Here is a 23,013-nt window from a genome sequence, read left to right as displayed (position 1 = left end):
ATGGGCGTCTAGAGAGGAGCCTCTGCCCCCCTCTCAGTCACTGGAGAAGCCCCATGTGATTCTCTTCTGGGAACCCTACCCATCTGATTAGCCTTAGTAGGCTGTTTCTAGAAGTGGACTGCATGAGCCTTCTCACATCACACTACCCTCCTAATTGTTTCTAGAATAATATTTAATAACACCTTTATTGGGATCTACTGTGTGGATGCAGGAAATTGTAATAAGCAGTATGGAGGACACCTGCCCTTCAAATTAACATGCTCAGTAGTGCTTCCATCTTACAGTCTGACTTCTGGGAAAATTTCAGTGGAAATTGAACTCCAAATTACTGTTAATTTGCTCACTTTATTTTTCTCTAATTTTCAGACTGATAAGCTGGTTTATAAGACCCTTAAAATCAGGAGCTGTATTTGACTCTCCCTTTTATCACCATTGCTTAGTCCAGAACCTGGCACATAAGCAATTGGCAAGAGAGAAAGAAATTCTGAGCCAGGACGTACGGAGGATGGAGGACATGGGACAGAGCTATGGAGGGGAAGGGGCAGTTGTAGTGTCCCTTTGGACTTTGACTTTAAGATGCCCTTATTCTTAGCCTCTAAAAAAATAACGCAAGAGACAGTTTGGCTTAAGCTGATGTTTATAATGAACAAATTGTGTAAGGTTGGGCTCAGCCTGCTCTCCAAACCCACTTAACTACTAGCACTGCTCTTCTATGGATGACCCAACCACTTCTTTCAGCTCCTGGCTGGTCCCTTGTTGAAATCTCTGGTCTTGTAGTGCTGAGTAGAAGTCAGCACTTTCGGAGATGGAGTGGATGGGCTGGTTGTGGTATTGGTGGTAGCTTGTGGGAGGACCTCCGGGGTGGGTTGTACATGACTGCTGCTGAGGGAAGCACCGGTGGTGATGGAGTAGGCAACCTGGGTTTTCTTTGAAGGTCTTACTATGTCTGCATTTGAACTCCAGGACCATCCTGGTGTATGTGTTGAAAGTGGTGACAGCAGATGCCATGCAGCAGGTGAAGGAAACCCAGGCCGTGCTAGGGACAAACACACAAAAGGGACAGTAAGAATCTGACTTTCCCCAGCACCGAAAAAAAAATTATATATATATATATATATATATATATATATAAAATCTGATTTTCTTGAAAGTCAGATTTTTCTATTGGCATACTAGGCTGGTGTCTCTTGGGAACTAAGGAGCTTGAGTATGCTGCTTTTCATCATGATTCACGTAAACAACTATAAGCAAGAGGACAATTTGGTATGTCTTGGTGGTACAGACTGTTTTGAAATTGATGAGACTGACTCATGTAGTACTAAAATCAAACAAGGGATTTAATGGATTTATTTTCACTGAATTGATTGGTTGTCAGTGCCATGCTCTTAAACCTGATGGTGTGCCTGTGTGTGTGTGTGTGTGTGTGTGTGTAATTTTAACTCTTGTTTCCAAAGCTGCAGTTACCACCCTTTTATCTCTCCGAGATACCACAGATCTGCAACTCAACTGGATATGGTGGACATGATAGACATGACCTAATGCCCTTTTTCCCCCTTCTCCTTTCTTCACTCAGATGCCAGGAGGAATCATCCCTCTTCCACTTTTTTTTTTTAACTTAATAGTCTTAGGTCCACAAAGTTATGGAATAATGTAGGAAAATTTTACTACAAACCTGAAGGTATTTTGTGTGTGATACTAGGGGGGTCTGCTTATTATGAAACACTGTGGTCTTGGCTTAAGGTATTTTATAATGGATGCTGGAGATTAAGAGAAGCTGAATGGATTCAAGAAAGAAAAAAAGAAAAAAAAAAACCACCAGGGAACTACATCAAACTCATTTCTAAAAATTTGGAAAGCTAAATCTCTGAATCTCCCTGTGATTCTGGGACGCTCAGGTAACAGGAAGTTTTGCGAGGTTAGGTGGGATTTCATGAGGCCAAGTGATGCTTAAAGCCATGCCATAGCTCGTGGGAAGTAGAGATTCAGGCTGGGTTGCTTCAGAGAGTTTTGCAGTCTAAACTCCACAACTGAAATGCCAGGAATGACTTGAAGAGACACAAAAGGTGAGAAATGCTGGGTAGAGGAAGTGAACTAAGCCGATGATGTGGCTGGAAGACTAAGGACTCCTGAATCAAAGGGCACATATTGCACCGCAAGAAAAGTGGGTAGGCTCTCATTCCAGACATGGGTAGGTTTCCACAGTGCCTTCTTAGAAGTGCAAACTTGAGTCAAACTAAATTTTTTTTAAGAGAATAACTGTGGATGAGAAGTTTTTATTTCTAACATAGTTTGGTAAAGATAAGAATGGAGAAAGGTGCAAGAAGTTACTCTTGGCTTGAGTTTAGAATGAAAGGGGAGAGAATTTGGTTGATGAGCCATTGAAAAAATGATCAAATCAAATTGATTTGATCCATTTGAATTGATGGAATTCAATCCAAATTTCAAAGCCAATTATCCTTTGTTTCTCTGAGACTTTGAATCATGAACTATAAGGAAATGTACAGTATCATTTCCATAAGTCACATAAAATCAGTTTCATTTCACAAGGGAAACGAACGTTTCAAGGGAAGAAGAGATTGCTACAAATGGTGATCAGGAAAATGGGAGGAGGTCATATCCTCACAAAGTCAGCCAGAGGAATGTTCTCTGCACACCCTGGGAAGCAGGTAAAGAGTAGAGGTTCTGATGATCCAGCCCCACGTTTGGCTGGCAGACTTGTGAGATGAGGCATGAAGAGAAAGCAGGAGGACATAGAATGAGTATCTAGCTGAGGGTAGAAACTCTAGCGAAGGAGGGGCTAAAAAGATGACCAGCACTTACTAGAAGGCCCAGCCATAATTCCAAGAATGTGGTCTCCAGTCTTCTGGACCCACGTTGACAGTTGCCTGGAAGACTTGGGAATACATCATATGGGCCACCATCCCCAGAAGGCCTACAGAGGGAAGAGGAAGGCAGAGCCCTTGGAGAAGGGCTGCCTTTGCCATCCACAGGAAGACGATTTTGGAACGCCTTCTCACTTTGAATCAGGTGTGGCCATCACATTTCCCAGAAGACTATAAGCAGCAATGGGGGCTTCTTTTTGAATTCGTAACTTGGCCACGATCACCCCAGATTTCAGGGTGAGTACTATGGAAGAAAGCCTCTGAGTCAGTACTGCACCCAGGGCCACCACATCCTTTTGACTTCTTCCCACCCCACTCTTTGTTCTTTATATTATATGTGGATCTGTATATATAATAGTCTTGAAAAGCTATGCCTATGTCACAATCTGAGAGTACCAAACCAGAGGTTTCACATATTGAGAAAACTTTCAAGTAAAGGAACCTAGAAGCAAATCATTTTGTAAAGTACACATTGATCCAAGCCAGTTTGAGGCCAGCCTTGAGACCTCATCTCAAAGTAAAAAAATAAAAGGGGGTGGGTGTAGCTAGCTCAGTGGTAAAGCCTTTGGGGGTTCAGTCCCCAGTACCAGACCAAAAAAATAAATGAAAAATAGAGAGAAAAGAAAAAAACCTTAATGATCCAATGTATAATTTCATGTGTTATCGTTATTTCCATTTTAAATGAAAGATGCCTATAAAGTTATCTTTCATCTCCACTCTATATTGCCTTTAGGCTCCTCCTCCCTCTGCTTAAGAACCAAGACCCAAGCCCTCCCGCTTGTGCTTCAAGGCAGATGGAGGACAGCCATCTGACACCGTGGGGGTCACTCACCTGACAAAACGGAGGCAATGGCTGCAAAGGCGCTCAGCTTAAGCCCACAGCCAGGGTTCCCCGTGAGCAGCAAGTCCATCAGGAGCAGGAGGAAGCTGATGAACTCAAGGCCAATGTACGTGATTTGGGCTCCCAGTGATAACCAGAGGATCTCTGTTAGAAACCAACAACCATCTCTGTTAGAACCTCAGCCAGACGGTTAAATAACTGAACCAACAACCATCACAGGGCACCCTCCAGAAGTTAGAAGCCCGGCAGTGTAGGAGAAGGGGAAAAGGAGGCAAAGCTGGAAACAATTACTTCATTTTGAGGTCCTTGCTCTCACCCTGCAGTTAGTTCCCGCTATGTGCAGCACCCAACATATAATCAAGTAAACTTGATGGACAGTAATAGTTTTAGGGAGATTTGTGGGGGAGAATCACCTAATTTCCATAAATCTAGGGATGTAACTTTGCTATATCATTTTGTCTTTTTCTTTATATAAGTTTGGGATAATCAGCTTTGTTTCCTTTCTCCTTTCTTCCCTCCTCCTATTACTTCCTTTTCATTATAAATAAATAAATAAATAAATAAATTTTTAAAAAAAGGGATGGGAGAAAATAAAGGAAAAAAAAACAACTTGAGCTTTTCAATGCAGTTTCTTGGCCACAGCTAGCTGCTGGTTTCCTGTTTATGAACTTTACTTGTCCCTCTGTTGTTCCCATTTTGCATTCATGCATGTAAATTGCATATGAATGAAAGTCAGCTTTAGGAGTAATTTATGGCACTCAGTAGGGCTCAGAAGAAGAGAAAAGCAGAAGATCACAGTGTAGTTTAGATCCAGAGAGGCCCCAATCAATGATAACTAAATTCAATAACTAAATTCCTTATCGAACACATACTTGCCACAAGCCCCAAGGGAAGGTGGGGGAGGAAAGCCTTCTCCTTCAACCACTCCCCTCCAAATCGGAGAGTGGGGTGACATGGGCCTTGCAACGTGGCAAATTCCAGTAGTCCTTTCTCACCTCTCTCGGCTGGTGGTGTGAGTTCAATGAAACTTCGGCACCTCTCCCCTGAAACACAAGACACGACTTCATAGAAGTGCTTCCCTGGACAGTTGGGATGAAAGCCTTTCCCACATCCCACATCCATCTGCTCAGCAGGGTGCCTTGCATATAGTAGGCATTTAATGTCTCATTTTGAAAGCAGGAAAGAATGCATGGATGAATATGAATGGCACAGGCAAGAATCATCCAAGCTAACTTCTCTCTTCTCCCTTCTGATAATGAAGATGAGAGTTTTTACACAGACTAACATTCCCATTTCCTCTCAGGAAGAGTGCATGATTCTGCTGTTAACAAATGCCTTTTGAAGCCACTATACCACTGGATCAAATGTCTCTAAATTGTTTCCAGGGCTGTGGTTGAAGCAGTGCTAAGTGGCAAAATAATAAAGATAAAATGCCAACACATACATTTTTATTCCTCTTCCATTTCCTTTTCTCCTTAGCCCAGTTTGGGAGAAATAGCAGATCTCAAATTGAGTATGATTCTGAATGACCTTTGAGGCCACAAGGTGATCTTATTCTCTCTCAGCTGAGGAATATACGCTGACTAGGGCATGTTGACAGTGTGGCAAGAGACCTTGGAGCAACTGTCTAAAGCTACTCCAGAGGGTCCTTACAAGATCCAGTACCTTCTCTGAGCCTTGGTTCCCCCAGTCTTTTAAATTGTAACAGTAATCCCTTAGAATGAAATACGCTCTTGTGGGGAGAGGGGAAAGAAGAGGCTTTTGGAGATGATCTACAGTGATCCTTTCATCTCACAAATGAGAAAATCAAGGCTTACGGAAATGCAGTTACTCATATAAGATCACAGTTGGGTAGAGCTTGGGCTTTTTCTACAATATTTCTCTCTCCTTGTTTTGTTTCTATACAGCAATTCTAGCTCACTAGAATGGGAATTTTAACACGAAAGGACTAAATGAAACTCTTAAGGTTAATGCTATTTTAAATATGCTATGTTAAACCAGCAAACAGAGCCAGTTATGGTGGTGCATGCCTGTGATCCCAGCTATTTGGGAGTCTGAGGCAGGAAGATCTGGATTTCAAGGCCAGCCTGGGCAACTTAGTGAGATCCCAACTCAAAATGAACAAACAATCAAAAAATGAAACACCATCAACAACAACAACAAAACAAAACAAAAGCACAAATCACCCAGTAGGTCTTACTAAAGAATGGGGATGAGAATCTAGAAGGAATTTTGGACTTATTAAAAGGGGCTATGAAAAAGGGACAGCACCCAGGATGTAGAAGGTGCAGAGCAGGGGTCGGGTGGTGGGATGAGGCTCATCTGGGTTTAGGCAAGTGCAGTACTTTTCACTGCTGCCCAGTTCTAAGCTGTCCTAAATGGTTTCCTTGCCTCATAAGATTCCTTACTCCCCTGCAAATAAAATAAAATATAAAATACAAAATAAAATAAATGAAGTTGAAGGTGAGGAGGCTACCTGGTTCTTCCATGGTTTCCTCACAGGATAGCCACATGCCACTCCGGAAGGTAAGGAAGGAGAACCGGTCATCCCCAGTCTCCCAGCTGTATTGAACCACCTCCGGGGTTGATGCGTTGGGGAAGCTGCCCTCCAGGGACATTGGCATGTCAAAGCATTTGGCTGCCAGACTTTTTCCGCACAGGGGCTTAGGCACCTTCTGTGTGCCCACAAACCAGGAGCTGCTGAGCAGGGATGTTGTGGAGAGGCTGAGTGATAGCAGGCTGAGGGCTGCAGATATGAATGTCCGTTGGCCAGAGAAGCCCTTCGTGAGTTCCATCTGTAACACACAAACACAAGAGAAGGGAGGGGAGCTGGAGAGCCTGCGGTCTGAGTCTCCTCTGAGATGTGAACCTGCTTCCTTCTCCTTCAAGCCTGATAGGCAGAACCAGTCTCTGTGGCCCACGTGCCTCTGGCTGGAACCCCTGCTTGCCTACTCATTTTTAGCATTTGAAGAGGGTGATCTAAAAATGACCAATATTAAACTTGCAACCTTGTTGAGCAGTGGTTTGGAGCTGGATTTAAAGACAAAATTAACGACAATTCTTGTGCTTTGTGTTATGCAGCAACGTGTGCTGTTACATCGATGCACACTGAACAGGAAGAAAGCCTGCATGCGCTTAGTTGCCGACAGACGCTCCTTAAAGTAAACCATCTTGAGCTTTTCAGGGGATCTTTCATATCAGAATTAATCAGACCTAGATCTTCTTAGCTGAAGAGATGTAAATAAAACCACAGTTAAATGGACAGGTCCCAAAACCTGCCTGTCTCTTCACCCCCAGCTTAACAGAGAACTTTGACCAAGAACCATAATAGCTTGTTCTTTAGAATTTCCAGGGACTAATACAGTATACACCATAGACAAAGTGTGTATTATAAGTCTTTTGTCATTGTTCTGGTAACTATGAATTATACTTTCTAATTATCCTTATACCCATTGCTCAAATAGGAAATGGACTTCTAGCTAAAATATTTTCATGGATCATTCTGTGTAAAGACTGAACTAAGAATTTGTAAATTTGTAACCTCAGGGTTTGTTTTCAATAGCTATTTTCAGTCATATTTGGTTTGGAAATTTGTCTACTATCACATCAGATTTTTAACTCTAGCCTCAATCCATTTTGAGTTACACATATTTGTAAATTATTCTCTAGTTATTCAGAAATAAGAAATAGAGGTGTACCTACCTTGTGACACTAAGGTGACACCAAGTTAAGAGGCAATTTGAGAAAAGATAAAGAGCTTGAATTAGCTCAAAGAGGCTCCCCCCTTCCAGAACAAGTGCCCGTGGTTAGATGCAAGGAGCCCCCTTCAAGAAGCAGCATACACCACAGACAAAGCACACATTATTTATGAACATGTATATAAAAACCAAAATACAAAATGAGATAAAACAGCTTTTGGAAAGCAATCTGATAAGGTGATTTTTGATGCTCAATAACCGAGTGATCATCTCACTTGATGCTTCTCAAGAATTCTCTTCAATATTGTGCTGCCACACTCTTTGTCACATACCTTTTCTCTCTAGAATCCAGATACCTCTTGAAAGAGCAAATCTCGTTTTACAGTGGGTTCCTTAAAGTTACCCTGGAGAAATTCTGCCATAAGAAAAGCTATATCTTTTCCATATGCTGACAACAGAACCCAGGCCAAGGAATAGAGTGGCTTCTCTAACACTCAGGCTTAGATCACTAGGATATGTCAGCAACTCTTCTATCAACATATATTAACAGAAAAACAGCATTAATACAGGCTAGAAAGGACAACAAATGAATGAGACGATCACACCTTTTAAAAGAACAAATGCGGTACAGCTGTAGAATAAAGATGGTTACCTTGGCCATGGTCAGCATCTTGCAGCCGGTCTGGATGGATGGAAGGATGCCATCTGGGTTGCAATGCCTTTTGATTTAGTGTTCCAAGAATGAAAATGCCTTCCCACCCCTCCCTTCCTATCCCATAGGTTTTCGAGTGCTTCTTGATTAAATGCTGACTTACAGTGAACATGGGCATTTAATAATTGACAATGTAGTCACAGCCCAGCTGTTCTGGGTGATTATGCCAGATAGCTTGCCAGTGGGGACCTGGGATTAAGCACAAAGAGGAAAAGATCTGTGTTTGCAGAGGGAACTTATTTATTTTAAGTAAATGATTTAGTTTCCATCTACTTGCTATTCCCCTAGATAACTGGTGTGAATGGGCTGGGCTTGATTTTATGAAATCCACAGAAAATATTATAGGGCCACCATTACTACCCAGGTTCCTATTTCCTTGAGTGGAGCTTTCTATTCCTTTGAAGGAGCTCTATTATCTGCAATGTCTTTGGGGAGATATGGACATGGAATAGTTTCCTCTTCCACAGGTGGTCTCTTTTAGGTAAGGTAGTGTCATTAGTAAGCATTAAGTACCTGTGTCCATATGGAACCCTCAGAGAAAGGAAGAGTGTGTTAGGTCACAATGGCAGTAAGGATGAGATTCCATAGTTCTTTTGGGGGAAGGTCCAGTAATTTAGAAAGATCTTAATATATTTGGGGAACTAATATAAAGTGACAATTGTTCAGCTCATTTTGGGCATCAATTTAACAAAGCTCTTTATAGAATGTCCTTCCTGCCCTATCTCTTCTGGACTAGCCACTAAGTTACGTTTTTTCCCATTCTATATTTGTCTTCATAGGGAATCAAAGACAAATTAACTTTAAGTTAACCTTAAGCGTTGGAATTTTTCCATGTTCTAGGCAAATGAGTCTCTTTGGATCCTGTTTTCATCACCCAATATATTCTCTCCTCTTCCCAGATTGATGCTAACAAGCAAATTTTATACAAATGTGCTTATGCCCAGCCATATTTTATGTTGTCACCCAAACAGTCCTTTACTTCTTGTGACAGAACTTGCTTGCCTCTGGGAAAAGAGAATTTGTGGTAACATTTGCAGCCGATTCTTTCCTGGAGACGTGGCTTCCTCACAACGCTGGGTGGCGCTATCCCCTCACATTTTTTCCTCTTCTGTCCAGCGCTTTCTCCACCAGTCAGGAAAAACGTGGGTGGAGGTGACTGTTCCTCCCTATAGGACTGCATTCTTCATTTGGCCTCCTCCCTGCACACCAATCTACAGAATGCCATGTGTCAGCCTGATGGAATTCAGGGCTCGGGGTGAACTTTGGGGGGCATCCAGTCATACCCTGGAGGACCTCTTTTTTATGATTATTTCCTATAGCACATTTTATTGTGGTCAGTTCTAATTTTCAGTGACTCAATGGATCCTCAAATACTTTCCATGGGAAATACAACTCCACGGTATCAGAAAATACAACTAGCCAATATTTCCTGATGAGTTTTGTGCACATTTTTCTCTACTTAATTGTATCCTCATTTTCTCCACCCCAGAACAGTGAACAATTCTTTTCCTCTTTCTGTGCTTACACCCTTTCAAATACTTGCAGACACTTCTCATATCCAGCTTGAGTCACTGTTTGGCACAGCCTTATGTCTTCAGTTTTTATTGCTTTTGCTCATAAACCGCACCTCCTATGCCTTAATAGCCTGAAGTTTGTCTTCTCCAGGGAAAAGGGGATGGGAGTGGCAAGGTCTTAAGTGTGTTACATGAGGAGGCCCAGCGCGGATTCAGACTGAAGCTAATGAACTTCAGCTCTGTGGTCCCCTACTTACTTGGGCTGCTTCCAAGACTTTGTTACCTAATTCAAACTTGTAATTTTGTATTATTTTTCTTAAAGAGGGCCTCCAAAATGATATTATTTTAGGTTTCCACAAAGCAAGCCTGGATCCACCCCTTCTGAGGCTATGCCTTTTGGGTGGATGCTTGGATGCACTGGCTCTTGGATGTGACCAGTCTTGGCCTCCCTCTCCCTAAGAGCTCTGGGCCATAGCATCTAATTTCCTCTTTTTAACAAAATGCGAGGTTTCTCTGCCTGGACAGACAAATCCGAGCCCAGCATACTCTTCACTTCCTTTCATTGTAATTTGGGCATGTTAATATTTTTTTTCTTCCATTTCCTTTCTTAGAACAGAAAAAGTGATTGCTAGTCAATGTAACATAAATATAATTAGGCCAGGCTCAGAAGCTCATGACTCAGCACAAAGATTCTACATTTGAAAACAGTATTTAACTTTAGTGTGTTGGACTGTTACTACTTCAGGATGACTGCCACAGAGACATGTACGCACCTCACCATTTATGACATCACAAAACCAAGGTCTGGCTAATTTGCATGTGTTAAGATTCTTGTTGTTCTCTCTACTGCATAAAACCACATTAATTAGATATAAAGAGAAGCCATGGTCTTGACACACCTAAGTTGTAGGCAGAAATTCATTGTTTTGTGAATGTGCTGTAGATTAGAGGTGGATGAAATGAGGGGTAAAATGCTGGGCCAGAGCAGGTTGTATACTACACTCCTTCTCTAATGCCCAAGCTGGGGCTAAGAGATCCAGTCTTATCCTTAATCCAATTATCCTTACTGGTATCTTCTTGTTTACCTTTCCTGATAGTGGTTTCTCTGTCCCTTTCCCAGGAGCCATATTTCTGACCCCATGGACTCCTTTTTGTTATTCAATAGACAAAAGTGGAATTTTGGAGTGGAATTTAAGTGATTCTGCTGTTACTGGCTCTGATGGACATGGCCTTGTTCTCGGCTCCTGTATGTTCTGATGCACAGGGCTCTCCTGTAATTTATCACATGGTTTTGTCTGTTACCCTCATTTGACTTTAAAATTGCTTGATACAGTAGCAGTCATGTTTTATTCATTGTTGTTCTGCAGAGCTTAGCACTGTTTTAACACTCTGGAATAAATAAATGAGGTTTATAATGCCAAGGTATTATAAATAATTAGGAAGCCTATGGGTGAATGAAGAAGCATGTCCAGATATCCTTCTGTTGCTAAAGCAGACAGGATTCAGCTGATTCACGTGCAAAAGAGTTAAGGGGAAGCTAAAAAAGGTCTATAGGTCCATAGACACACCCTAAGCCTTTCTACACAGATGTACCAAGAGTTTCATCAAACTGATTCTCTGCCAATACATTTCCTCCCACCTGTGGGAACATTCCTCTTTTCTATGAGCAGAGCTCAGAAAACAGCAATGATCTCATGAACTAGTATTATCTTTAGTTCACAGAGATCAGGAGACAGTGTTCAAAAGTCGGTGACCAAAAAAAAAAAAACAAAAAAAACAAAAAAAACCCATCAGTGACAGATTGGAAATGTTATGTCTTTTTCCAAACTGGGTGATTCCCTACTGATTAGACCCCTCTGGATGAGGCATCTAGAACATTCTGAGATTTTGCTGCTTTAATTACAATTTTTACTTCAGTGTGGGACATTTGACTTTTTTTTCAATATTTATTTTTTTGTAGTTGGACACAATGCTTTTATTTTTATGTGGTGCTGAGGATTGAACTCAGGGTCTCCCACGAGCTAGGTGAGCGCTCTACCGCTGAGCCACAACCCCAGTCCTACATTTGACTAATTTACTGATGAAATTAAGGTCTTCCTATGGGATACTTTCCAGAAGGGAAGGGAAGAAGGGCCACCAAAATGCCCTGGCTGAGGACTCTCCAAATGTTCAGGACAGGATTCAGCTCTGGCTTCTCAACTTCAGACTAATGATTCTCCACGGTGCCCTAGTGTAAAGGCCCACCAGAACTCCAAGTGATCCAACAACAAATGTCTCCCTAGTCTTCCGAACGGGGTGCCCAGGGCTGGGAACACCTCCACTCCCGTTCAGCGGGGAGGACCAAAGGAAGGCTTTGTGGGGCCTCTCTTTGGCCTGTCCCTTTCCGCTTTTTAATGGAATTGTTTGAGGGCTTTTGCTAATGCAGTCATTTCCAGGAGAGGAAGCCGCCTTTCTTCCATACCCTAGCAGCTGGAGTGAATCAGAGGGGGCAGCCACATCTGCACATCCTGTGGGGCAATCGCTCACGCGCGGGTGACGGCGCCAGCAGGGCCGTCTGGGGACTCTTGGGGACCGCGGGGTGGGGATGAGCCAGAGGGGTGCTCAGGGCGCGGCTGCCCACGGGCCGAGCTGGGCGGCCCCGTTTCCATTTCCGCGTGCGCCCCCCTCGTCCCGCCTTTTCCTGTTCTCTCCCCGCTCCCTCCCCCGTCAGTCTGTCGCGGTCCCGAGCTCAGCCTGCGTCCCAACCCGTTCCCTCCGCCCCACCCGAGCTCGAGTGCCGCTCCGAGCGTTTACGACGGCGCCCCGGTTGCCTAGCAGCGGGCGCGCGTTGCCAGGCGACGTGTTTTGAATTGTTCGTCCCGGCCCCGCCCCAGCGACTTCCGACCGTTTCGGCTTCAGGGCTGGGGGGAGGGGCGGGGAGCCGGGCCGGGGCCTCCTCAGGGCTGGAGCCGGGCCGGGCGGCGGGGCGGCCTAGTGGCTGCCTGGCTCGGGCTCCTGGAGCGAGGGAAGAGCCTGGCTCGTGACATAAAGTCCTCGCACCTGTGGGCCACCAGTGAGGAGCGCTCCTCACCGTGGGGCATTTCCCGGCCCCCGACCTTCCTCGCCCCTAACGATGCAGGTCCCCGCCCGTGTGGCCTCCTTAGGTAGATCCTAGCGGGGAGCTTGGGGACCACCAGCCCCTCAGCGGATCCGAGTTCTTGTCCCTACTCCCCGCCCCAGGGCTGTGCTGGGGATTTTGGCCCACCCCTAGCCCCCAGGCCTCCTCCGCAGTTCTACCCTGGAGAGGGAGAGGTGGAGGGAAGCGGAGCCCTGGGAAGTTGGCTGGCACCTAGGGTCTTCACGAGCCTCTTCAGTCCTCCCACCCAGTCGCCAAGAGAGGTGGCACCTCCCTACTACAAGCTCCTACAAGCGAGGGCTCAGATTCAGGGCGTTTGACTTGCTCAAGGCCCCAAAGCTTATAAATGGTGGAGTCAGTATTCAGAACCTCTTAACACCGTGTCCCTGACTCATCACCCGCTTAGTCACCTTTAACAAAATTCACAGATTGCCGGCCAGATTGTGGGAACTCCTACAGAATGAGGCTGCAGGTTAAGTGTACTATACTTTATACTTCTGAGGTGTATGTTAGCAAACAGACTCTCCCTTACTCCCCTCCGTCTCTCCTAGAAAACTGATGATGAAAAACGATAAAGTCAAGCCATTACTGGCTTTCATTTTCACATCTACTTGAGGGTACTCCTATTTATGGTCTATTTACTTTGGGCTGCTTTTGAATTGGGGAAGCTGTCCAAAGCCTGCTCTCTGATGGCATTTCAGAACTTACTGTGTCTCTTCCTGGCCATCCCAGAGACCCAGAAGCGACTCTTACTAGGTTTTCCTTTCTTTCCGAGCATTTCCCGTGCGATACATTGTTTCCTGTGTGTGTGTTTTAGTTTCTTGACTAATCAGAAGCTTCATTTTTTCTTTCATGAGAAAGGTCAGATATTAAAGAATGAACACCCTTTGCTTTTTTAGTAACACTTGGAGCTGAAAGCTGGCTATCCCAGGTTTGAAGGGAAGCTAGTCATTTCCACATGTGGCTCCAACCCCAAACAGGGCAAGATCTATCTGTTGTGAGGGTCTTCCTAGGTCTGGAAGAATGGTTGATGACTCTCCAGATTCAAGCCCAGAAAGAACCGGGGCTATGCTTCCCTCCCCATTTCCAGATCCCAACTGGCTTGGGGATCCTCGCCATTCAGCACAGAAATTCATGCCTCCTCTTTCAATTCCCTAGAGTGATATACACACATCTCCATTGTTGCCACCACCACTAAGCCATCACTGGGGACCAGTTTTTTTTTTTTTAATATATATATTTTTTAGTTGTTGATGGACCTTTATTTTATTCATTTATTTATATGTGGTATTGAGAATCCAACCCAGTGCCTCATACATATGAGGCAAGCGCTCCACCACTGAGCCAAGACCAGATTTTGGCAATACAAATCATAGATGGAAGGAAAAGGGAAAAGGTATAGCTAAGAACTAAGGAACCCCTGGGAACAGAGAGTAAAAGGAAGATGAAGAGGCAAAGGAAGAATAAAAGGAAATGGAAAACCAAGAGACAAAGGTATGAATATACTAGTCTTATCAATAGAAATTAGTTTGACTACCAAATTTTCATTCTAATTTTTATAATCCTACAATGTGTTTGTAAGCTCCTACTTGGGAACTTGTAAAAATAAATTAAATTGATAAGTTGGTATACACTGTATTATGAGTCCAACATTAAGAATATTTCTCTTTTTGAAACTTCAGAAAGTAGTGTACTTACCTCCTGGGTGAGACAAACATTTTGAATCAATTGAGAGGGACTGTTCATTCACTGTTGTAGTTCAAAGGCAGAGAAGTTTCAGTTTCTCTTCTGAGGGGTCTTAATCAGTTGAGTAGAATGAGTGTTGAGTGAGAGGATGAATCAGATCCCCTCTTGCCAGCAGAGGGGTGAGATGGTGTGTGTGGTGGGTTTGAGAGCATGGGAATGATGTCCTGAAGGTGAGTTACTAGCTTGGGTGGGGCGGTGTGACCTATGGTATATTCTATGATGTCATAGTGGCAGGCAGGAACCTCCCTGCTGCCCCCACTCCCCCTCCCCTCACCCCCAGAAGGGCCAGGATGTGGAGGGACACTAGGTACCTATCAAAGGTCTCTGAAGGCCTTCTGAAATTGCTAGATCAGTACTTCTCTCACTGTGCATAAGGATTGCCTGGGGAGCTTGTTCAAGTGTAGATGCCAAAGGGTTGGGAAGTCTCCCAGTTGATAACATCAGGCCACACTGATTTGTAGGGCTTTAGACTAGTGCTGTCAAAAGAGAAATACATTGTGAACCACATATGCCATTTAGTTTTCTTATAGCCACATTAAAAAAAATAAAATGGACAAACATACTGCACTACAACAATGAAATCTTACACAGTGCTATGGTTCAAGTAGGATAGATCCCTCCCTAAACAATAAAGTAGGGTTCAATTGAAAAAATACATGATTTCCTTTTTAAAATTTAAATTTAAACAAATTCTAGTTAAATAAAATTAGAAATTCAGTTCCTCAGTCACACCATCCACATCATAAGGACTCAGTGGCCACGTGTGGCTAGTAGCTACTCTATTCAACAGCAGGACTCTGGATCATTTGCTGTGAAGATAATGATGTACAGAGTTTGCCCTTTTAAAGGATTTTATATACTTGGATGTGGGAACATAGGAGACATTCATTAGCATAATTTTGATGAATGCATAACTTTCTGAGATTTCAAGAGAGGATTTTTGATGACTCTACTATTCTGAGAGTCTGAATGGGTGTCTTCTGCCCTGTGAAACATTTCACACTCAGTCTACCTCTGAACCTTTATTAGGCACTCCCTTTCCCAAACCCCCATTTGGGTTTCTTCCTTTTCTTTGCCATCACATCTAAATCCTACACAACCTTCAGGGCATATGACTCCAGTCTCAATATCCTGTTATCCTAGCCCTATCACTGTCTCTTTCCTCTGAACTCCCATGGGCATGTCTGGGCTGGCTGTACAATGGGAGCTTCTTTAAGTGGGGTCTTGAACTCTTTGTTTGCTTTGGGTATGTTACTCTTAAATTCTAAGCTGCTTGAGGACAGAGCCTACTTCACTTCTATGGTGGGTAGTACAGTGTGGAGAAGATAATACTTGCTTAATAAATATTGATTGTTTTATTAAATTACCTAAGATACCTAAGTAAATGTCTGAAAACATCAGATTTAAAGTGTTGATAACTTGAATAAAAGGAATAATGAGTCCTCTTCTTGGCAAATCTCAACTTGATCAAGATGTCAGTTCTCCATAAATTCATTTATAAATTTAATGTAATCCTAATATGAATACCAAAGAGCATTTTTTTTTTTAACTAGAGATTGAACCCAGGGGACTTAACCACTGAGCCATATTCTCAGCCCTTTTTTATTTTGAGAAAGGGTCTCGGGCTGGGGATGTGGCTCAAGCGGTAGCGCGCTCGCCTGGCATGCGTGCGGCCCGGGTTCGATCCTCAGCACCACATACCAACAAAGATGTTGTGTCCGCCGAGAACTAAAAAACAAAAAAACAAAACAAAACAAAACAAAAAAAACAACTAAAAAAAAAGAGAAAGGGTCTCATTAAGTTGCTTGGGACCTTACTCAGTTGTTGAGGCTGGCTTTGAACTTGTGATCCCCCTGCCTCAGCCTTCAGAGCTGCTAGGATTATAGGTGTGAGCCACTGTGCCTCCCAGGAGCATTTTTAAAAAAAGACTATGATTAGTTGATGTTTAAGTTATTTTTTTTTTTTTGAAAAATCCTTGATATTAGCCAGGAAAACGACAAAAAGGAAGAGCTCTAAGGTAGGACTAACCCTCACTGATATACTATAAAGCCTATAGGATTAAACCATGTGACCTTGGAGCATAACTAGACAGACCAAAGGAATAGAAGAGGTAAAGAAATAAACACAGCCATGTATGGACCTCCAGTATAAGATGAAGGTGATTCCTGTAATCCTCGGGGTAATAATGATCTTTTAAACAAACATTATTGGGTCAAACTGAATAGCCATTTGGGAAAATTATTATAGAGTTCATTTTTTTAAAATATCAGATATAAGAAAACTCCAAATGGATTAGACAGCCAAACTTAAAAATGACATTATACAAGTACTCAAAGAAAGCATAGGTAAATTCCTCTACAAGATAAATTGTAAAGAAAGGCTTTTTAATCATAGTTAAAAATCCGAGTACTTGATAAGAAAAAAGATTTGATGAATTTGATTCCATAAAACAAAAACAAATCCAACCAAACATTTGAATGACAAAATCACCATAAATAAAATTAAAAATGACAAGCTTGAAGGAGATATTTATAATCTATATCATAGATAAAGGCTAATATCCCTATTATATGAAGAACTTTAAAAAATTAAGAATATTCCTATTATATAAAGAACTTTAAAAAATTAAAAAGAAATAAAGATAAAACTTCTTATAAAAATGGGAAAAATTCAGGAACAGACAATTTATAAAAAGAGACATCAGAATGTCCTTAAACATGTGAAAAGCTATTTGATTTCACTTACAATAAGTGTAATGCAGAGTTAAACTACCATCACTTATCTGTCAGATTGGCAAAATTAAACAGCTTGGCAACATGCTCTGCTGATGAGACTGTGGGGAATCAATTGCTCTCACGCTTTTGGAGGGAATGAAAAATGGCACAGCCCTGTGGAGAAGAATTTGGCACTAACAAAACTTCATGTGGATTTCTCTCTTGACCCGGAAGTCACAGTTTTAGGGATTTATCCTGAAAGTATACCTCCCATAATATTAGAATGGTGTGCATGAAATCATTCATTACAACAGTATATAAAATTGTATAACATTTAAAACTACCTAAATATCAAAGCAACAAAACACTAATCAACAACAGAGAGAGAGAGAGAGAGAGGGGCGGGGGGGGGGGGGGAAGAGGAGGTGGCGGCTGGGGGTGGGGTGGGGTGGGGATGGGTGGGTGGGATTTCTATGAATTGATATGGAATGATTTCCAGGAAATGTTAAATAAAAAAAAATTCCAAGGCAGAAAAGGATATAGTATACCATCTTTTGTGAAAGAAATAAGGGGAAACAAAACATGTCTGCTTATTGTTACCCAAAGAAACACAGGAAGGATAAGCCAGAAAATAATGGAGTTGATTATTTACTGCAGGGAGGGAATGGAAATAATTTTGGAGGTAGTGACATTCTCTAAGATTTTTTTTTTTTTGGTATAGTTTTGACTTTTAGAAGCGTGCTGGTGTTTTACATATTTGAAAATAAAATTAAAACAAGATGGGAAGGAAAAGAAAAACCTAAAACTGTAAACAAACTGAAACAAATGAATTCAATTGTATTTCGCATGAATACTATAACCACACCAAAGGGGGATGAGCAAAAATCCAGGGAACTCAGGAACACAGTGTTCAACTATCCGCAGTCAGTTTAGTGAGGTTGAAGGGGAGAATTGCAACAAACTCCAAAACTCCTTTTAATGTAAATACCTAATTCATTTTGTGGTAGATGTGTGTATTATTTAGCTTTTTGTCACTCTGACAAATACCTGAGTAAAATGACTTAAAAGGAGGAAAGATTTATTTTTATCAACAACTTCAGAATTTCAGCACAAGGTCAGCCTGCTGCTCCATTGCTTTGTGTGGTAAGTCGAGGCAGAGCATCCTGGCAGAAGGGCCTGGTGGAGAAAAGCTGTTCAACTAGCTGCAGCAAAGAATCTGAAAGACAGGAAGGGGCCAGGAACAAATATAGTTCCCAAAGGCACACCCCCAAGAACTGTTCCCTTCAATTATATTTCACCTCCCTCAGTTTCTACCAGTCTATTCAGATTATGGATTCATCAATGGATTAACTTACTGATGAAGTTAGCATCCTCATGAGCCAATCATTTTCCAAAAGCCCCACTTCTGAACATTGTTGCTTTGGGGACCCAATCTTCAACACATGGGCCTTGGAGGGACATTCCAGTGCTAGCTATGCTGATGCATGAAGCAATTGTGAAGCTGTCTTAAATGTATCTAGAATTTGGGCATATGAGGAAACATGTTTGTTAATCCTGTTGGGAACAAGTTCTCATTATAGAGTTCTCATTCCATCAAAAATATTGGAACAGAGGAAAGCAAAAAGGAATCCTATGGGATTAATTGGAACTAGAGGCATCAGTCCATGATTTCTTTTCTGTATAAATATGTGTCAGGGTTTTCTAGAGGAACAGAACCAGTAGTGTGCATATGCGCGCGAGCGCGCACACACACACACACACACACACACACACACACACACACAATTATAAAAAGGGGTTTATTAGATTGGCTTTACATGAATGGGGGTTGGATAGTCCCACAATAGTAGTCTGCAAGCTGAAGAGCTGGAGAAACCAGTGACTACTAAGCCCAGGAATCTGAAAGCCTCAGAACAAGAGGAACAATGATATAGCCTCCATTTGAGGCTGAAGGCCAGGAAGCTCCCTGGAGAATTGCTGGTGTGAGTCCCTGTTCCTAGGCTGAAGAAGCTAGATTCTCATGTCTATGGGGAATAGTAGCAGCCAAAGTGCCCTGTTCAAGAATTGAGCTGGACTGTAGACAGGCTTCCTCTTCCTCCTCCTCCCCATTCCCCCGACTTCTTATTCTTCTTCCACTTTTTGTTCCCTCTGGGCTCCCAGCCTATTGAATGTTGCCACCATATTCAGGGCAGATCTTCCCCTATCAGTTTGCTGACCCACATGCCCATCATCTCTGGAAACACCATCACAGTCTGTTTCAGTCAGCTGTTTTTGCTATTGTGACTAAAAGACTCGGCCAGAACAATTTTAGGGGAGGAAGAGTTTATTTGGGGGCTCATTCCATAAACAGCCAACTGCATTCCTTGGGGCTTGAGGTGAGGCCGAACATCATGGCAGAAGAGTACAGCAGAGGGAGGCAGCTCACATGATGATTAGAAAGCAGAAAGTGAGAGACTCCACTTGCCAGATACAAAATATATACCCCAAAGGCATGCCCCCAGTGCCCACTTCCTCCAGCCACACCCTACCTGCCTTCAGTTACCACTCAATTAATCCCATCAGGGAATTAATTCACTGATTGGGTTAAGAGTCTCATAACCCAATAATTTCTCTTCTAAATCTTGTATTGTCTTTCACATGAGCTTTTTGGGGACACCTCACATCCAAACCATAACACAATCTCACCTGGAAGTGTGTTTTACTAATTTCCTAAGCATCTCTCAAGCCAATCAGTTGATAATCAACAGCAACCCTCACAAGTTCACCCCTGTCAACTTGATACTCAAACCTCCCTCTTTAAACTTTACTTAATCACCATCAGACAATAATAGGATCTTAATTCTGCCTAATAGAATTATCTTGCAAACAATTGAAAACATATTAATTCCTTCCCCTGAAGAGGGGGAATTTTTTGTTTTTGTTTTTAGTGCTGCCTACTCTTTTAGTGACATAACTTAAATAGTACAGTGTAGATTTAATAACACTTAAATATAAAGTCTATCACGTCATGCAGGAGAAAAGAATAATAGAGGAAAGAAAACAAAGATAGGTGCTTGATATGTGTGTAAATGTGCACAAACATATTCTTAAAAAAATAAAAAAGAAATACTCATGAAAATTACAGTCCTCGTTTCTGTAAGTGTTCACACAGTCCTGTTGGTATTTATAACTACCCTCTTCGACTACCCATTCTTTATTCTCTCTGCCTTCAAAAACTGAGTTGCCTTCATCAACTCTTGGTTCTTCTCTGGAGAGGTTGCCCACACCCTCATTCTAGGCCATTTGTTATCCTGCCCAAATTGGATTATGTAGTTTCCCACTGACCTTAATAATAGGGCATGGTAGTGCTAAGAGACTCCCAAGGAATCTCCTGCATTCCAGGTATACTCTTCCTTATGGAGTCCAATTTCCCCTTTAGCAGTCTGGATCAATCATCTCAACCATTGTCTTAGCCCATTGACTCAGAAACATGAGGAACTCAAAGTGGCCAGGGGGACATCTTAACTAATTCAAAGGAATCATGCCTCCTAGTAGAAGTACCCTCCCATCTCCAACTTTGGAACTGAGACTTCTAGACCAACAGAACATAAGGTTGTGAGAACAGAAATCAAAAATATTGCTAGTGGGTCATTAAGGGTAACTCTTGGCTGTTTCTCTTTATTCCATAAATATTGGCTCTAGAAGAAACAGCACCATATTACTGAATGCTGATTCAGACCATATACAGCTTTCTTGAGAAAGAAGCTTGCCCCAGCCCTGCAAGGGCTGATAGTTTTGGCATAAGCATTATATGTAGTGAAGGCAAATCCATACCTAGAATAAGTGTCTATTCCAGTAAGGACAAAGTGCTGCCTCTTCCTTGATGGAAATGTTTTGATGTAATCAACCCAGCATTACATTGTGGCTGATCACCCAAGGAAACGGGGCCATATTAGGGGCTCAGTGCAGTTTTCTGCTGCTGGAAGATTAGGCACTCAGCAGTGGCCATAGTCAGGTCACCCTTGGTGAGTAGATGTCCATGTTGCTGAACCATGCATAACTTTGTTCCTACCACCATGGTCACTTTGTTCATGAACCCATTGAGCAATGACAGGGTGACTGGGAAATGAGGTTGACTGCTACCCAAAGAAAAGATCATCCTATCCTCTGCTGACATCATCCATGGGTGAGCATTTATGTGGGAAACAAATATCTTCATGTCCTTTGCACATTTGGAGAGGTCTATCTACATACCTCTTTCCCAGATATCTTTGTCATCAGTTTCCCAATCATGTTCCTTCTAAGTCCCTGACCATCCAGCTAATACATCGACTATAGCTCATGAATATGTATATAGTCACACACTGGGCCATTTTTCCTTCTAAGTAAAATGCACAATCAGATGCATTGCCAAAAGTTCTGCCCACTTGACTCACTTAAAGATTTTCCTTCACTGCTGTCCTTCAGGGATGTCCCAGAAAGGGACATACACTGCAGCTGTCCACTTTCAGGTGGTACCTACATAACATGCAGAACCATGTATAAACCAGGCCCTCTGTTCTTCTCTTGTTCTGCCAGCTGATCATAGGGTACTCCCCCTTAGACCATAGGTACAGGTGGAAGGAAACTTGACCTTAGAGCAGAAGTAGGAACCATGTTCATTTGAGCCATTTTTCCATGTGACTGACTTGTGCTTTCAGGACCTGTTCAGTCCCAATTACATATATCCCACTCCTATTCAATGATAAAGTGCTCCTATCTATGTCCAACTGTATGGCTTATTGGTCAGATAACACCAAGTTCATGATAGGAAGATCAGGTCACATGGTAACTAGGTGGCCCATGGTTAAGTATTTAGTTTCCACTAAGGCCCAGTAGCAGGTCAACTGTTGTTTCTCAAAGGGAGAGTAGTCATCTATAGATGATGGCTAGGCCTTGCTTCAGAATACCAAGGGCTTCCACTATGACTCACCTATGAGGAGCTGCCAAAGGCTCCAGGCAGCATCCTATCTGCCTCTGACACCTCAAATACCATTGAGTCTGCTGGATCACATGGCCCAAGTGACAGAATAACTTGAACAGCAACCTGGACCTGTTGCAGAATCTTCTCTTACTCTGAAAACTAGCAACTTTTTAGATCACTTAATAAAATGCCCAGGTGGTGATTCTACCACATCCTCAGTTAACTCTGCTATTTGATCTATACATAAAACGCATGGATTGTGGAGAATGCCAATTGATTATCAGAAGCTTAATCAAGTGGTAACATCAGTTGCAGCTGCAGTACCAGAAGTGGGTAGACAATTTTCATCATTGCGTTGCTTCTGCATCTGTGTCCAGTTAGGCACTCCTGCTTTGCATTTCGTGGTTGAATGCGGCCACATGGACTCTGTCACTCTGGGATCCAATTATATCCATTGCATCTGGATTTTTCCAAGAGTGTGGCTTCCACAGTAAGGTCCAACATACAGAGAAGAGTACTGATAGGGCTTTTCAAGGATGAATCCCAAGCCCTTGAATTCCACCATCAACGGAAAATCAAGGGATATCAGGCATCTCTAGTTCATTACCATGGGCCATCTTTAGTTCCATATTTAGTCAAACAACCAAATAAGCTATTAGCATCTTTTTAACTCTGTAAGCTGCAACTTTATCTTTTTTATTATTATTTTTTTTCTATTTAGGAATTTGGCTGTTTGAACATTTTTTTTTTTTTTTTTTTTTGTACTGGGGATTGAACTCAGGGGCACTTGACCACTGAGCTACATTCCTAGCCCTATTTTTTATTTTAAATAGAGAAAGGGTCTCACTG

General features: G+C 42.4%; 1 protein-coding gene across 3 annotated transcripts; it reads right to left on the bottom strand.

The window, feature by feature from the left end:
- Positions 1 to 696: 696 nt before the first annotated feature.
- On the bottom strand, positions 697 to 14,508 carry Gsg1 (germ cell associated 1). 3 transcript variants are annotated; one of them, XM_026409303.2, is made up of 6 exons: positions 14,461 to 14,508; positions 6,200 to 6,518; positions 4,596 to 4,766; positions 3,715 to 3,867; positions 2,821 to 2,932; positions 697 to 1,036 (listed from the first exon to the last, which is right to left on the bottom strand). In XM_026409303.2, exons 1-6 carry the CDS (start codon positions 14,506 to 14,508, stop codon positions 697 to 699), a joined length of 1,143 nt encoding a protein of 380 aa, XP_026265088.1. The 3 variants fall into 3 exon arrangements, with proteins under 3 accessions (XP_026265088.1, XP_026265089.1, XP_026265090.1); XM_026409304.2 differs by having other exon boundaries at positions 4,719 to 4,766; XM_026409305.1 differs by lacking the exons at positions 3,715 to 3,867; positions 14,461 to 14,508 and having other exon boundaries at positions 4,719 to 4,766; positions 6,200 to 6,521.
- Between the last annotated feature and the right edge of the window lie 8,505 nt (positions 14,509 to 23,013).

The sequence above is a fragment of the Urocitellus parryii genome, chromosome 5 (genome assembly GCF_045843805.1).
Source record: "Urocitellus parryii isolate mUroPar1 chromosome 5, mUroPar1.hap1, whole genome shotgun sequence".
Taxonomy (NCBI): Eukaryota; Metazoa; Chordata; class Mammalia; order Rodentia; family Sciuridae; genus Urocitellus; species Urocitellus parryii.
This window is presented reverse-complemented; position numbering and strand designations above follow the sequence as displayed.

Coding starts and splice junctions, on each gene's coding strand:
- Gsg1 (XM_026409303.2), bottom strand. CDS start 14,508: ATGAACAGTCCCTCTCAATTGATTCAAAATGTTTGTCTCACCCAGGAG. Junction 3,868..4,595: donor TCCCTTGGGGCTTGTGGCAA/GTATGTGTTCGA, acceptor GGTTTCTAACAG/AGATCCTCTGGTTATCACTG. Junction 1,037..2,820: donor AATTATGGCTGGGCCTTCTA/GTAAGTGCTGGT, acceptor GTTTGTCCCTAG/CACGGCCTGGGTTTCCTTCA.